Raw genomic sequence first — 17205 nt, 5'->3', positions numbered from 1 at the left:
TCAAATATAAAATTGCAACAGTTGCATTCTTTATTTATTTAATGCTTCTACTGGGACGGGGCAATAACATTAGTTCTAAAATTTCAATTGGTAATTTCTAACGATCATTTTACGTTAGAATTAGAAAGATTCAAATGAAGAGTAGAGATCAAAGATTCCATTTTCCCAATATCGAATCATTTTTTAGGATCTGTGTGATTCGAATATTCCATTCCAAATCAATATAATCATACTAAGAACATTTTCAACACTCTAATAATGATTATTGGAGAAGTCAAACAACAAGAATCGGCGTAATATCATACAATTATAATAGCATACAATCATAATATCATATCAATCAATATGATATCAATCGTAATATCGTATATAATCAGCATTAATTCTTGTTATTGCTCGAAGTGTTATTTTAACCTAAATCTAATAATAAATAAATACAACTTACCTTTATTAAATCAAACACCAACGAAGCAATAAACATGTGGTCTAGTTTAATATCAGGATTTTCAAGAATATCCTATAAAAAATAAATCCATCAATGAAAATTAGAAATATTTTTATTACAAAATTACTCGATTGAATGAGTGACAGCGTAATCGCGTGCCTTGTGTACATAAATATATAATTCTGGATAATTGGTAAGGTCAGAAACCATTGCCATCCACAATATCACAAAATGAAAGAAAGCAAAAATTTGGAAAAGTGCAGGATCCAGTACAAGTACAGGTAAATTATGGGGGACACCAGCGATGTACCATGAGTCAGCTCGTAAATGATTTCTCATAGTGACTCATAAAAAAAACTAAAGTACTAAAACTTAAATTTTGATAATAAAAATTGTAAACAATTTTCAATGTAATAGTTTTTATATGTATATACTTAATACAAATAGCAAATGGCAATATATATATATTAATATTTCTATTGAGAAATTGAAAAATAATCATTGTAAAATGTAGTGGTGGTACTACAGTTTTTCAGTTTTTGTTTAGATGGTTCACGTTATTCAAAAGAATGTAGAGTTTACCTGTTATGGTTCATCGCGCAATCCCACCGTAAGTATCCAGTATTTATTAAAACTAAATTTTGGATATAAAGCAATTACATTATAGTCTCAATACAATTCGAAATTTACGAATTAAATTGAACAATTATTTTTGTGTAACAAAAATAACAGATAAACATAATTAGTATGCGGATAAGCTTAATGAAACAACTATAATAAGTATCGAAAACACAATATTATAATGAATTGTAATGATATTGCTAAATATCCACGCGTTATTTCAGTTATAGAAGGTTATAACTGAGTCCACAAGTGGAGTCATTTTGTACATATTCACAGGATGTAATAGTTCACTTAATTTATGCAAATATGAGAACGTATACTTGACAAAGATCTTAGGACGAAGGAAGAAAGTCGTTGCAAAATTTTTTGAAAATTCGGATACTGATATACGTGCCGCAGTAATATTGGAAAGATCGGTGAAAAATATAAGATATTGCCAAGACGTTCAACATTCAACAATATTAAAACAACTGAAACGTGCAGCCAGTGTCACGGAGAAGGTCTTGTTAGATGTATGACGCCTGCAGAATACAGGCACATTACACTATCGGTAAAAATAAAACGGCACACCACAGCTCAGCAGACGGCGACTGAGTTACTGTCACAGCGAATCTACCAACTGTGCTTCTCCTTACTTCTCGTCCGCGAGATGACATCCGGCCTAAGGCAGTGATGTCTAATGGATTAATGTCATTCCGACGAATAAAAAAAAGCTGCTGGCAGACACAAGTTACTGATTGAAGCGTTGCAGGTTAAATTTCTTATGTAATTTAACCGTTAGGCACCGTTAATCTATTAACACCACAGCCTTAAGCCGCATGTGATCTCAACGACGAGAAGTAACGAGAAACACAGTTGGTAGATCAGCTGCCTGTGACAGTAACTCATTCGCCTCTTGCTGAGCTGTGGTGTGCCATTTTATTGTTGCCGATAGGGCAATGTACCTGTCTACTGCAGGTGTATAACAAGACCTTCGTGACGCTGGCTACACGTTTCAGTTGTTTTAATGTTGCTGAATACTGCAGCAAGACGTTTGGGAGAAAGAGGACTGAGCGCTCACATACCTGTTGTGTGTGTGTGTCTTATTGCTGATACAGTACCGTACCTCTCGTTTCCAGTGGAGTCCCGAGCATTGCATTTGACCGAACAGGAAAGGGCTCTCATAATGAGAGTAGGTTCGTTCTGTCATCGGATTGTGGAAGCGAACTGATCTGGTGTAAGAACGGTACAGCTTATCATTTATCAAAAGGATCGATACCCGATGAGCAATATTGTAGTAGTACCTGTTAAATTATTGAAACAGTTTGTAGCTCATTATTTAACTGTGGAGTCTTAGACTACGGATCAGAGTTTAATTTGAATTGACTGTTCTTATCTATTTGCATCGCCACAAGCTGTGGTTATCTATGGAACAGCCGTGACTTTTTTTGTTAAAAATTTTGTTTAAATAAGTAGATTGTTTTAAAACCTTCGCAAGACTTTGGGCCAAACCTCGCTACATGTCTGTTAGGATTATAGAACTAAAGTCCCAGCATTGAACGATGTATAACTTTATAACTGTCTTAAACATTGAGCGGCTAATATCATTAAAACTACACAAACATTTTGCCATTTTGTTGGTAAAACAGAAACTAACTCACTAACTATAACATTTTTCTTGTGACTATAATACAAAATTATGAGATTATTTTTTGTCGAGATACAGTATCACATCTTCTAAAATAATCTTACACTAATTTATTATACATTTCTTGCGCATTATGTTCTGCTTTCTTATTTTAAAATTATTTATTGACTATCATCGTATTTTCCTTTCTTTAAAGTTTTATAAGAATTTCAAGGCATTTTTTGACGCGTAATGTGTTACCAGATATTACAACACAGCTTAACACTACTATTTTAAATCCATCATATGAAAAAACAAATGATGTTATAAAAAATAAGTCTTTTACGTAATTTATGTAATAGACATATTTTGTAATTTAAGAAATTCTAGAACTTTTGCTCTTTTTTTATTATGTATCTTCATTTAAAAGAAGATACGTAATGAAAAAGAGCATAGTGGCATTTAAAAGCATAGTGGATGTAGTCTTTCTTTAATTTTTATTGAAATTATTTTTATTTAATGAATACATTTAGCTCTTTTGGTATGAATTAAGGACTGTCTTAAAATACCTTTCGGTAGTTTTACATTCCCAAATCTCATCTTCTTAATCGATTATCTTCACGTTTTCGATCCTATTGTTAATGAATTAGTTCTTTCATTCTTATGCTTACTCACGTTCGCTTTGAAAGACAATTTAATTTTATAAACAAACACTTTTTTTTTTACCTTAATCTCTTTTTGAAGGAAATAGGGATTTAACATCATTTGAACGTAATATGTCGAATTTACAGAAAGTACAGCGATATTTGGGTATTCAAATGAGTTAATTGATTCCATTTTTTTGTAGGCCAAATACATGTTCATTATGATCATGAGGAAGAATTGTTTTTAATTAAATGTACTTTGTTTCAGCAAAGATTATACATTAAAAATAATATTTTTATTTCCATTAAATTTTTTTTGAAAATTTAGGACAGAAAAATTGCGTTTAGTTAATTCATTGCACGGACAATGGCTATTTGTTCGTACCACTAACAATGACAATTTCGACGAAAATGCAATGACTCTTTCAACGAAAATGACTATTTCAACTAAAATACAATGAACGTTTCAACGAATTTGCCACGAACAATGATTATTTCAACTAGAATAAAACAACGGAGCATTTATATATAGGTACAAAATAGGTTCGCTCAGAAAAATCCTCACGAATCCATGTTTGTTCTTAAGTAAGATGAAAATAAACCCGCCATGGACGAATTCACTTGAAAATTTGGGAGAACTCGTTCTTTGAACGTGCAAAGGAAAGGGAGTATTACGTGAAGTTTTTTAAATTTCCAGAACCTGGCACTAAAACTTTGGGGGGGGGAGTAATATGCGAAACACACATACGCGGAAAATAAAAGACAGTTATTTTCTTATAGTATGATTTTGTAAATGTACTGGAAATATATTTCAGTCAATAATAATCGGAGTACGTTTAAGAGATATAGAATTTTAAGGATGTAATGATTAAATATATTACAACACATAAAATGGAAAGCTATTAAAAGCCTATTTTATTAAATTCCTACTATTGGCTCACCCTCTCCCTATATCTTGTTCATTAGTTAATCTTGTTAATTTTCAGTCGTTAATAAAATACTTTTTATTCATCCACTCAAGTTCAAATACACTTTTTAAACTTCTAGTGGATGACAACTTGATGTCAATACAGTTTTTTTACTTATTAAAGTGGATTTCTACTTATTTATTCCTGTTTATCGGAACTAAAAATATGCTGTTTTTATTAAATATGTTATAAGACTTACAAATAATGACCGTTTATTAGGAATTCTCACGTGCCGTAAAAATTGATTTTATAACAACTTCTAAATAATAGTACACGACTGTGACCAATGGGATTGTCATATTTAACAAAAATAAGTGACAACAGTAAGACAGAAGAGTTCTAACAATTTTAAAAGTGTATGGAATTAAATTCTCATAAGCAGGAATTGACTTTAAACATTTTTTAAAAAAATTACTTGTTTCATTTTTATTCTATTTGTTGATTCAATCGCAGTTAAATCTGTCATTGTAATCTGAATTAAATTTATCTCCTAAATGATTTTTTCTTATAATTTTAGAAGGAATTGTCATATTAAATCAAACTTCAAATCAGTAATACCTTTAAGCTTCCTTTGGCACAATATTCAGTGACTAGAAGTATGTAATGGGGCTGAACACAGGCACCGATGAAGGGATTGATGTTATCGTGATGCAGTTCTCGCATCTAAAATAAAATTTTAAAAAAAAAAAAAAAGATAAAAACACATGAAAAATGAATAAATTTAAAAAATACAATTAAAAAAAAGAAAATCTCAAATGTTATTATGTTTAAAATGTTATGTCCAAAACGAAATGTTATTAGTACAAAATGTTATTACGTCCTTATGTTTTTCGTGTTTTTCTGAATGTGTTTTTTTGCGCTTAACTTTATATTTCACATATTTATTATATTTCACATATTGCGTAAACATTTAAATATTAAAAAAAAATTCTGAAGGCTTTCAGATTTTAAATTGTGTCCAAAGAAGCGTTTTTTTAACATTTTGTGTGTTGCATTTATTTATTAAATATCACGTTCTTCGCACTTAAACCATAAAATTCAGTTCAACAGCAATATCGCAAACTAGTTTTAAAATGAGCAATATCTTTAGAATTTCCCATATAGAGACTCGCTCGTTGGAGATAAAAATGTTTTTTCTGTACAACGTTGCCATCGCTCGCTTTGAAATCTTTTAGTTTGTTAATCAAAAATTTGTTCAAGTTTTACAAAATAGCAAATCGATAATAAAACAAATTCTAAATTTTAAATTTGGTCTTCCACATGCCCATATTCGTAGGAGGATTAAGTCATTCAAAATTCGATGGCTCTAGTACCGGTATTTTATCACAGCGCGAGAAATAGACATACATTTATGTAAATTTTTCATTATTTAATTTCTTAAAATATAATGCAGGATTCTAACTTTTGGTGGCAAAAGTTTGTAAAGTGAAACGGATATTTATAGTGAACCAACGCAAAATCTCAAAGCGAAAACAATAGTCCTTCAGGGACAAAGCCTCTTTGGACTAATAACATAATAGATCTTTATATTTTTTGACATTAAAAGCAGGTAAATTTTGCATCATTTGACTACAGCCCAAATTTCAAAACTCTCGAGATAACCGTCGACAGATCTGTTCCGTACATTTTCGTAGTACCAAGGTCTTTTAACCCAGCAAGATTAATGCGCTTAAATTACGTTCTGAAACTTTATTCAAATCTTATGTCTAATAATAAATCATAATATGGTCGTGGTAATAATAATAAGTCATAGTGTTATGATATAAGAGTATGATGACAATGTGTCTTCGGGTATTTTTTTATATTACACTATACAATTGAAATGGTATATTACTAGAGATGTGTATTCGCCTGTAAATCACTTTGATGATGAGTATTCTGGTCGAACATAAACTACCTCTACCAAGACTTTCTGAATGACAAGTTAAATAAATGTAAGTATTGAATCTTTCAGACATTGTGTTATAAGACTGTTGTTGTTGCTTATGCTCACTCGTCTGCTGTAGTCTGCCCGAGCCCATGAAATGCCTCGTGGCAAAGAGCACCAGAATACACCTGCCATTGGCAACAGCTTTGAGCACCATTCAAGTGACAGTGTGATCTTGCTCCGTTCTGCTCCCAATTTTGATGGAGAGCACCCCGGGGGGGCACGGGTCCGAGAATCTCCCCTCTCACCGCTTTCACCAAACCACACGAGAGGACTTTCGACTCGTCGCATATTTAGAGTGCCGCAATGCCACACCGACACTATACATTTACAAACATCCATGCCTTCTCCGGGATTCGAACTCGGGACCTTCGGCACGGCTGTCAGCGATGCGTATCAATATACCGGTTGGGGTTCTGCTCGGCACCATTTCAGGACGGCCTAAATTTGAAAATTTCTGTAAACAAACACAGTTGTGTAATAGTTCTGGTTTGTTTAATTAAGGGAAAACATTCGAGGGTTATCTGCCTAAGGAGATGTATGCCTTCGTGGATGATTTTCCAAGGAAAGCTGGCATTACACATGGGGAGAAATCACACAAACAGCCGTCCGCCTAGATTCAAATCCCGGAACGAACTACTTGTGCTCAAAGCCTTTACCGCTCGGTAGCAGTTGGACCCAGTTTTGTAACAGAACAGGTGAATTTTGATTTTATTCTGAATCAAGAGAGCAGTACACCGTTTCAGAGCTAATAAACAACAGAGGTACTATTAATCTCGAAATTTACTTTTGGTCCGTATCGTTTCTGTATCCAAATCACGTTTCATATTGTTGTTACCGAATTATATCGAAATATATTATTAAAAAATTTAAATATTGAAGAATCTGTATATTTACGTACGTTGTACGTATGTACGCTCGCATTGTTTAAAAACGACGCCACAGAGCCACCGAATTTTTAATACACTTAGTTAGTTCTCTCCGACCCGAACATGGGCACCTCTAAGCGGGAATTTTGGATTTCGACTTTGTTTTTGATTGATTTATTTTATTTTTGTACAAATTTAATGAATTTTTGTGTTACAAACTTAGCGATTTGAAAGTGGAAATGGCAACACTATTCGAAATAAAACATTTTTATCTTCAGCACGCCAGACTGTGGCCATTTGGCAAAACATAAGATATTTATCTTCGAATTTTGATTTACCAGTTCGAAAGCAATGCGTTGCCACTGCCTCAAATAAAATACCTACTATCTTCATCCACCGGCGTATTGTCATTCAGTGAGACTTAAGATATTAAAGCTTCAAATTTAGTCTTTATTACTGAATAGCAAACCAATTGATAGGGAAAAGTAATAAACGCATTTTTAAGTATATATATATATATATATATATATATATATATTTGAAATCTAATTAATATAAATAAAAACGCATTTAAATCATGACGTAATCCCCCGCGTTCGAGGCAGTATATCTTTTGGAAAGTTTTAAAGGTATTTTATCTCCTCTTCCAAAAAAGGTAGTTGTTTTGGAGGGGGAGATGCATGCTTCAACATCTGTGAAGGTCTATACTAGTCTATATATGGCAGGCCTGTTTTACTTCCTTCTAAGAAGTAAAGGAAGTATTGTAATCACGAAAAATTCCGGGTATCATATTTCAAGGAAAATATAAATTTTGTCCGCTATCGAATGCAATTGAACGATGTGTTTGCGTGACATCTGTACGTAAGGACAGAATAAAGGACTTTTTTCTCGAAACAAATTATAAAACTTATTTAAAATGGACTCCGAAGAAATGTTTTTTTGTGGCGTCTGTACATACGCACGTGTCACGCATAACTCAACAACAAGTAACCTCAGAACATTGCAATTTTGTATATTGGACTGCTATAACATGTAGTTGTGCACCTGCCTTTTTGGTGGTAATCAGCCGCACCAAAAGTATATATATATATATATATATATATATATATATCCACTCTGTTACTTGGCAGGGTGAGCTCAAAATTTTTATTCTTATATGTTATAAATTGTGCATGTTTTGCTTTAAAAATGATTGAATTATATTATTCGTATCTTCTGTTTAAGGTTTTTATGCCTTTAGTTAACCTGCATGCAATAGTTTTAGAATTATCAACAATTTAAGAGTTGTTTAAGTGAGGGTAAGCCTAATTTTTTACCATAGCAGCCATACTTGTTTACATTTGAAACTTAGCAGAATAGCGAATTAAGTCAGATTCTGCACCTTCAGTGTCTTTTTGCTGAGTGGGACCAAAAGGAAACTTTTAGATTTGTGCACCGAAAATCTGCCTTATTGCCCGCTGGCCGATGTTTTTTAGTAGAAACTGGAATTTTAATTAATGTTTTTAACTGTTTTAACTGTATTTGCCGTTTTATGTTTTTCTATATCTTTCAATATTATCTTTTAATGAAGATATTTCGAGTTTTTATGTATATTTTGTTTGCTGCGTAGTAAGAACTGAATTCATTGAAGGAGAAATATATCCCTAATGATATTAGAGGAAATAAGTTTAAATGAAATGCACGAAAAATGCGTATAATTTAATATTGCGTAGAAAGAAGTTATGTGGTGTGTTACTTCAGTTTTTTTTTTTTTTTTTTTTTTTTTTTTTTTTTTTTTTTTTTTTTTACTATTGTCTGCAATACCTGGTCAAAATTTGGAAGTTTCAGATGTTTTTTAGACATCAAAATCTTTGCGATGCGTAACACCAATTGTGACAAATAACCTCATTAGTAAACCCTTGCGTGAAAAATTACACGTTTCAGGCAAATGTTATTCCAAAAATAAACAAAACAATAAAAATTACAGAGAAATATGAAATTGCTTAAAATGAAAGAAATATAAATGCTAACACTAATTTCATTATAAGCAGATTTTCAAGCGTATTCTAGGGCAATTACTTGTATTTAATTTACAGAGAAATGAAAGTTTTCATTTTTATTAAAAAAAATTAGATTTCAAAAGGAGAACGGGGGTGAGGGAAGAAAACGCTACGAATGCCATTTTCCATATTGATCAGTTTTAAATTTCCTTCTTTGCACTGCTTCTAATTCTAAAAATAGGACCATTAACGGTTAAGTTCTGAATAAATAAGGTTGGTTGATATTATTACGGCAAAGAACTTGAGGGCTACCTGCCTAAGTAGATGGATGCCTTCTTAGAGGATTTTCTAAAGGAAACTGCCTCGTATACATCTGAATAACTAAGGATACGATTTTTTAGTTAAATATTGAGTCATATCTTTTCTCTAGTAATTTACAAGAATAGCTAAACCAGATATTCTCAGCGGGGTTAGTATTGAATATTGTTTTTTTGGGGGGTCAATGAAATTTTAAAGGTGTTCAATGGTGATCAAGTTATCGATTGGGTTGATAGTCGAATACGCGTCGGCTTATGCCGATCAACTGTTAATGCAATCAAGAAATATAAGATGTTAAAATTTATAATTCATTGTTTATTGCTATTAAAACTCTTTCATGTAATTAGGAAGAAATCATATAAAATACATATAAAGGAAAAATACCCTAAAATTATGTAATATATTTTAAAAATGAATAATATTTTTAGCCCAAAGGTCGTTAGCCAGAAAGGCTATTAATTTCGTTTTCGCATTTTCCGTTGAAAACTTTAAATGTCTGTTCACTTTTCAAACTGTTACCACCGACCAAATTGTTCGCCCTCTATTATATTTAAAGAAACTAAATAATGAAGAATATGCATAAATGTATGTATGATTGTGATTAAACGATGGTACCTAAAGCTGTCCAGTTTCGAATAACGTACTTTTCCACCCGAATATGGGCATCTAAAAACCCAAATTTGGAGATTGGAACTTTTTTTATTATCTATTTCATATTTTACAAATCTTTAACAAATTTTTGATTAGCAAACTTAACGAGCTCAAGGCGAGCAATGGCAACACTGCAAGGAAAAAAATTATCTCCACCGTGCGAGACTGTGTACCGGAAACTCTAAAGATACGCTCATTTAAAAATTATTTTGCGATATTGCTGTTGAACTGAATTTTATGGTTTAAGAGCGAAGAACGTGATATTTAATAAATAATTGCAACACACAAAATGTTAAAAAAAAAAAAAAAAAAAAAAAAAAAACGCTTCTTTGGACGTAATTTAAAATCTGAAAGCCTTCAGATTTTTTTTAAATATATAAATGTTTACGCAATATGTGAAATATAATGAATATGCGCAATATAAAATTAAGCGCAAGAAACGCATTCAGAAAAACACGAAAAAAGCAAAACTAGAAAGGAAAACACGAAACAAGTTGAATATTTTTGAAAGAGGTTATTTAAATATAAATTAAGCAGTTGTACACCAGATATTAAAATATGAGTTAAAATCGAACTTTTGCACAATTAGAAACTATGATTTTGCTTCTGAAAAATCATTTATGTTTCTCAATTAAAAATAATAACCATACACAAAATAAAAACTATTTTTAAAACTCTTATTCATATTTTCAGTCTACTTCTTATTCTTTAAGTTACTTATGTGCAATTATTTGTATTGTCATTATGTTGCATACTGTACATTATACAGGAAAGTACACGAGATTCGATTAATTAATTTAGTTAGGAATCTCTGATGTAAACACGGCCTTAATTATCTCGTCACATTTATCTACTGACTCGTGACGACGTCTTCATATAATTCGTTCGTCGATAATTACGACAGAAAATCGATATGCAGCAAAATTTCATTCAGAACAACTGAAATATCTTGACAGAATAGTGAAAGAAGAATAAAATAGTTTTCTAAATCGAATATTTCGGTTTCTTCTCTCCTCCTCCTTAAAAATAAATAAATAAATAAATAAATAAATAAATAAAAAAAAATCGGAAAAGTTTCAGATTTTAAATTACGTCCAAAGGGGCGTTCTTTTAACATTTTGAGTGTTACCTTTATTTATTAAATATCCTGTTCTTCGCACTTAAACCGTAAAATTCAGTTCAACAGAGCAATATCGCAAAATAATTTTTAAATGATCGTATCTTTAGAATTTACGATATACGGTCTCGCGCGCTGGAGATAAAAATGTATTTTTCTGTACAACGTTGCCATGGGTCGCTTTGAAAGCCGTTAACCAAAAATTAGTTAAAGTTTTGCAAAATATGAAATCGATAATAAAATAAATTCCAAATTTCAAATTTGGACTTGATTGTTCATCATTTAATTTCTTTAAACATAATACAGGGCGATAATATTGGGTGGCAACAATCTGAAAAGTGAACCAATGCTTGTAGTAAATCGACGAAAAATTGCCGAAACGAAATTAATAGACCTTCTGGGCCAATTGCCAATTTGGAACAAAAATAAAAGGCAAAAGTTGCCTCTTTCCGCCATATTTTATTTTTAAACATACAGAGACCTTTTATTTCAAGAAAACACCAAACTAAAGTTAAATTTTGAAATATCAAGTGAACATTAAGAGCTGGCTTCCGCTTGCTGCTTTTAAGCGGAATAATTTAATTAGGTACTTTTAGGATAGGGACAGACTAAAAATTACCGACATTTACGCGAAAGAGAAATATTATGCAGTTTCGGACATAAAAAAAAAAAAAATGAATGTTATTAACATCAACTGAAATTTTCGTTAAGAATTTTGAGAAAGAAGAAACCAGACGAACTTAAATTTCAGAAACTCCAAAAAAAATAACTTATAAAGGAAAACATATGATCACTTACCGTTTTCATTTCTTTCTTAGTTTCTCTAGGAATCTCAATATTCCTGCTTTTGAATTTCAGAGTTTTAGTTGCCACTAATGTTCCTTTGAAAAACGCTGTCTGCGTAAATGTCTGGCCGGTCACCTTGGACTCAAGGGACACTTGCGAAGTGACGCTCGTCTGAAAAGGAGAAATGGACGATTTTGGTTAAAGAAAAGCAAAAGATTTTAGTAGTAGGTGTAATTTATTCTGTTGTATAATTTTTAAGAATTTCGTACAAATTCCTTTTTGAGTTTACCGTTAATGGCCTAAAATATTATTACGGGTTTTGTATTTATTTAGCTATTTTTAGTAGAACTTGTAATTAAAATGGTTTTATATTCCCGTGCAATGCAGCACGAGACTTACTTGAAGAGAAAGTTGAAGGAAAAATTAAAATACAGGAGCACGCGCATTTTACAAATAGATATCTCGTAATTGTACTCTTTTGCTATCCAGAAAAATCGAAAAAATACCAGAATGTTCTCGTGCGGGATTAAAAAGCTTATAAAAGCTGGAGAAAAACATCTCAATTCAATTGCTATTTTAGTTCTTGTTGTTGAATGTAGCGAATTCGTGGTGAGATCGGATTAGCTTTCTCAGTGGTTTGAATTAAGTTCTATTCAACGTTTTAGTAGTTTAAAATATAATTACTGTGAGATACTGCGATATTGTATTAATAACTCAGAGAAAATTTCAGCATTTTGTTTTTTGTTATTATAATAACAAATTTTATTCACTTTTCATTGGACGTGAACATTCAATTTATTACGAACCCGTACGCATGCAACAATAGGATATCAGGCACTGATAATAATTGCTTTGAGCTAATTGATTTCAAATAATGATTAATAATTATTACTTGATATCAAATAATGATAATGATTATTAACTGATATCAAATAATGATGATGATTATTACTTGATATCATGTAACGATATCATGTACTTGCGCAGGTTGACTTGAGAGCAGTCAGACCTTTCATAAAGTTAATACAAGGCAGTGGCAGTACGACGAGAAAACAAAGTAGATTAAAATGATGAATGCATTCGCGGAGAAATACTGGAAACGGAACAATTGCTCAAAGTGTTACTCAAGAATAGTTCTTTGTATCGCCTTTGAATAGCTGCTCCGTTTTAGCTGTAGCATCATAGATAAAATGCATATTAGCGAGTTCTGCATTCGTAGCGAAATATACTGTTAGGCCACATGGCCAAGACATACGTCCATCGTCGCCTACGCTGACGATGCCGCATTGTTAATACAAGGAAGAACCCGCGACGAGCTTGAGAAGAATGGCACCGAGTCTTGTGCACTCTTTGCAGAACTCTGCGGCAAACTTAAACTTCAACTATCTGCTGAAAAGTCCTGTGCCCTGATCATACCGAAGCAAAGAGCCAACCTGAGACGCAAACCATGCATCAAGTTAATGCAGAGGAACATTAAAATCAATAACACCTTGAAGTACCTTGGCCTTCTGTGGGACAACAAATTAACATGGATCCCCCACCTCCAAAGTATTAAACAGCGAACTTCCGAAATAGCAAGAAAAGCCCGCCTATTTCAGGGGCGAAACTGGGGTCAAAATCCCCACATACAGAAAATTCTTTATCTCACAGTCTCAGAGAAAATAGCCCTTTACGCTTCAGCAATATGGGCCAATCCGATGAGTGGTAGAAAAGTCAAACAGCTGGGAATTATACAACGACCTTACGCCTTACTCTTGTGTAAGGCCTACAGAACAACGGCCACTAGTGCAGCAGTGGTATTATCTGGTCTAATGCTACTGCACATACGCGCAGAAACTGAAGCTGCTTACGCTACTGTCATCCATTTAAAGAAGGAAGCTACCTTCTGCGGAAGCACTTATAGTCCAGTTCAGTATGAGCATCCAAGGAATACCCTGGAGACGCACCCTGCGCACAAGGGAAGAAATATAAGGATTCACGTCAGCAGAAGTGGCGAGCAAATTACAATACAGGATCCACGGTACCCAATGCAGTACTATACAGATGGATCCAAGCTCGACGAGGGTACAGGTAGTGCCTTCGTCCTGTACCACGAAGGATGCAAGGAAATCGAGTGGAAGGAGCATCTTCAACCAATAAACAGTACATTCCAGGCTGAAGTCATAGCCATTACCACTGCGATTCAGCATGCAATTGACAGCGGGATCACCGATGCAATGCTGTTTACAGATAGCATGTCAACGCTATTCGCCCTAGTCAACCATAACCACACCTCCCCATTGGTAGCGGACCTCCAGAATATTCTACAATCACATCCTCAACTAATTGTAAATTTAATATGGACTAAGGCACACGTTAACAACGAGTGTAACGAGACAGCTGACCAACTGGCAAAGGAGGCAGCAAGCAACATAGCTGCACAGATGGTAACTATTCCAGCGCCACCCTCGTATCTCAAGAGAACTCTTAAGGAAAAAGGTCTGCAGAAGTGGCAAGCTGAATGGGAGACCTGTGATACGGGTCGCAGAACCAATTTATTTCTGCCTAGAGTGAAAATGGAGCGCCAATACTCCATACCTCCCATCACTAATTACATCTCGGGGCACGGGCCCTTTCCCACCTATTTTGAGCGATTTGGTATCTCTCATACAGGCTTGTGCGTCTGTGGGTCGCTCGGAACTCCAGACCATTACATCTTTGAATGCCCGCTCACGGAGGATAATCACCTCCACTTGCCAGCAGACAACCAAATAGCCTTCAAACGATTCAGCCAGATAACCGCCCTGGGGCAAGACCTATGCCAACCCCACTAATTCAGGGTCTTAAGTGAATGTAAGTACTCCTCTGCATCTAAGGAAATACAGTATCTTCCTTCTGCTAAGCGCATGTACCTTCTTTATTAATAGTATTTATGTGTCATGTCATGTATGTGTTATGTTAATATTTTTTTTTCTTTTTTTTCTTAAATGTGTAACCAGTATGTTATGTAACGTATACCTTGCAAACCTAAAATCTGTAATACAATATAAATAGCCAATGTATCTCTCATCTGCCCCTGTATGGCAATGTAATAAATCTTTTAAGATCTCAATAAACCCCCGGTAGATAGGGGAGGGCGCGGGACATATGCCTGTTTACCTCTGTTAAACACCAGGCGTCCCCGTCCTCCGTCACCTGTCACCTGGAAATTCGGACGGGGAATGATGATGCACGACAGAAGAACGGTTTCACCACCCGCTCAATAGCGCCTTATACCACCTCAAAGCGCGATTTACGCAAGCACATTCTAAAAGAAAATCTATTTGTTTCTGTCCTCTTTACCCGCTTTACGTTTTTTGGCAGATATATTTAAATCACCATGTACAGACAGACAGGTTCAGGTATAGGTAGGGGAGACATCAGGTATTTAATAATAGGTGTCCAGGATAATCCAAGTTGTTATCTTCGTCTTTTTGTCTCCGCAGATAGATAATTATTTGGGGATGGTGTTTAACCGCCTTTTTAAGCCCTGCCAGCGTGATTCTAATTTTGTTCACCAGTCCGAATGCAGGGAGCTGTCTTAATAGCAAAGGTCAGCGGAAATACGGTGTAAGGCGTGAAATCACCCATGCGAAATTCGAAATGCGAAATTCTGTTCTGAACCCATGCGAAATTCTATTCTCGAAATACAATAATGTTACAAACATACTCTTGCACTCCTTTGAAAATACATATATAAAACTATTACACAAAGAAAATAATACTGTACAATATAAGGTTAAGCACTTAAAAATACCGTGTACTTCTACAATACCAGAATAATGATGCACCAGTACAAGTACATACATATGACGATGCAATACAATTATGAATATTACTACAATACTATGCTACACTATTGTATTCCAATACAATGCACTTTACAACTCTGTTGTACGCATAGTAATATTGTGTTATGCATAATTTACATTGGATCTCGTCTCCGTCTACTAACTATCCAGATACGCCAAAGCCCTACAGGGCACCAGCAGTCCCTATGGCCCGCCATACCCTATGGAGATATTCGACTCAGCGCGTACACAGGCCCTGAGACCGCCAGAGACACCAGGGCTCTCTTCCTTTCGTTCTAAAGCTAAGTTGCTTTATTAAAATATAAAATTTACAAAAATACGTCAGTTCTTTGGTTCACCTGCAGTTGATTACATTTGACATATATGGTTACGTTGCATTTCACTATGGCTTCAGTAATTATAATTTAATGAAAGTATAATTAAATTTAATAAATAATGTAATGCAACCGGACAGACAGAAAGCTTGTAATTAGAAAGATAGGCAGTGTAATGTAACGAGTCAGACAGACAAGTAGATAGATTAACAGATATGACTAGATGAAGATATATTTAGAGATATAAACATAATGTGTAAGAATTGATTTACTTTTGCACGTTTCTCTTACTTTATAATGTTGTACAGAGTGGAATTCAGAAAACTCCCACGCGTAACGAGTGTACTAGACAGTTCCTCCACTAAGGCATTGCTCTTAGTCAGATAGACTTCCAGTAATTTGCCATAAACAAAATAAATAAAACCAAAACAGAGATGTTCCCAAACATTGGTTCAAAGGGCACACCTTTATTTCCCTTCCGTTTTTTTTTTTTTTTTTTTTGATTCAAAAGGGCTAATAATTTCGTTTTGCTTTTCAAACTGTTGCCACCAAATATAATCGCCCCGTGTTATATTTAAAGAAATTAAATAATGAAGAATCTATACAAATGTTACGTTCCTCGCATTGTGATAAAACAACGGTACCTAAGGCCATCCAATTTTGAATGATGTAATCCTACTGCGAGTATGGCCATCCATAATCCCAAATTTGGAATCTGGAATTTGTTTTATTACGTATTTCATATTTTGTAAAGCATTTATGACTTTTAATTAAGAAACTCAACGATTTTAAAGCGAGTAATGGCAACACTGCGGAAAAAGCTATTTTTATCTCCAGTGCGCTGGACAGTGTACAATTCTAAAGATAGGCTCAGTTTAAAATTATTTTGCGATATTGCTGTTGAATTGAATTTTATGGTTAAAGTGCGAAGAACATGATATTTAAAAAATAAAGTCAGTACACGAAAAGTTAAAGAAAAGCCCCTTTGAGAGTAACGTAAAATCTGAATGCTTTCAGAATTTTAGTCCAAAGGGGTAATTTACCTTAAAGGACTATTAATTTCGTTTTGGCATTTTGCGTTGGTTCACTATAAATGTGGGTTGACTTTTCAAATTGTTGCCACAAAT

General features: G+C 33.7%; 1 protein-coding gene across 3 annotated transcripts in view; it reads right to left on the bottom strand.

Moving 5' to 3' along the window:
* LOC118182918 (receptor-type guanylate cyclase Gyc76C-like) overlaps window positions 1-17205 on the bottom strand; it is a 731383-nt gene that overhangs the window by 127816 nt on the left and 586362 nt on the right. For all 3 annotated transcript variants that reach the window (XM_085814149.1, XM_085814148.1, XM_085814147.1), the window contains exons 11-13: window positions 11947-12105; window positions 4846-4950; window positions 446-517 (exon numbers count right to left, since the gene is read on the bottom strand). In XM_085814149.1, coding sequence (XP_085670275.1) covers window positions 446-517; window positions 4846-4950; window positions 11947-12105 — 336 coding nt within the window. The remainder of the gene's footprint in view (window positions 1-445; window positions 518-4845; window positions 4951-11946; window positions 12106-17205) is intronic.

Source organism: Stegodyphus dumicola, chromosome 3 (assembly GCF_044657685.1).
Source record: "Stegodyphus dumicola isolate Sdum_Otavi_A_Nest chromosome 3, ASM4465768v1".
NCBI classification, from domain to species: Eukaryota; Metazoa; Arthropoda; class Arachnida; order Araneae; family Eresidae; genus Stegodyphus; species Stegodyphus dumicola.
Note: the sequence above shows the minus strand (reverse complement) of the source record. Positions and strands in the feature narration are given on the sequence as shown.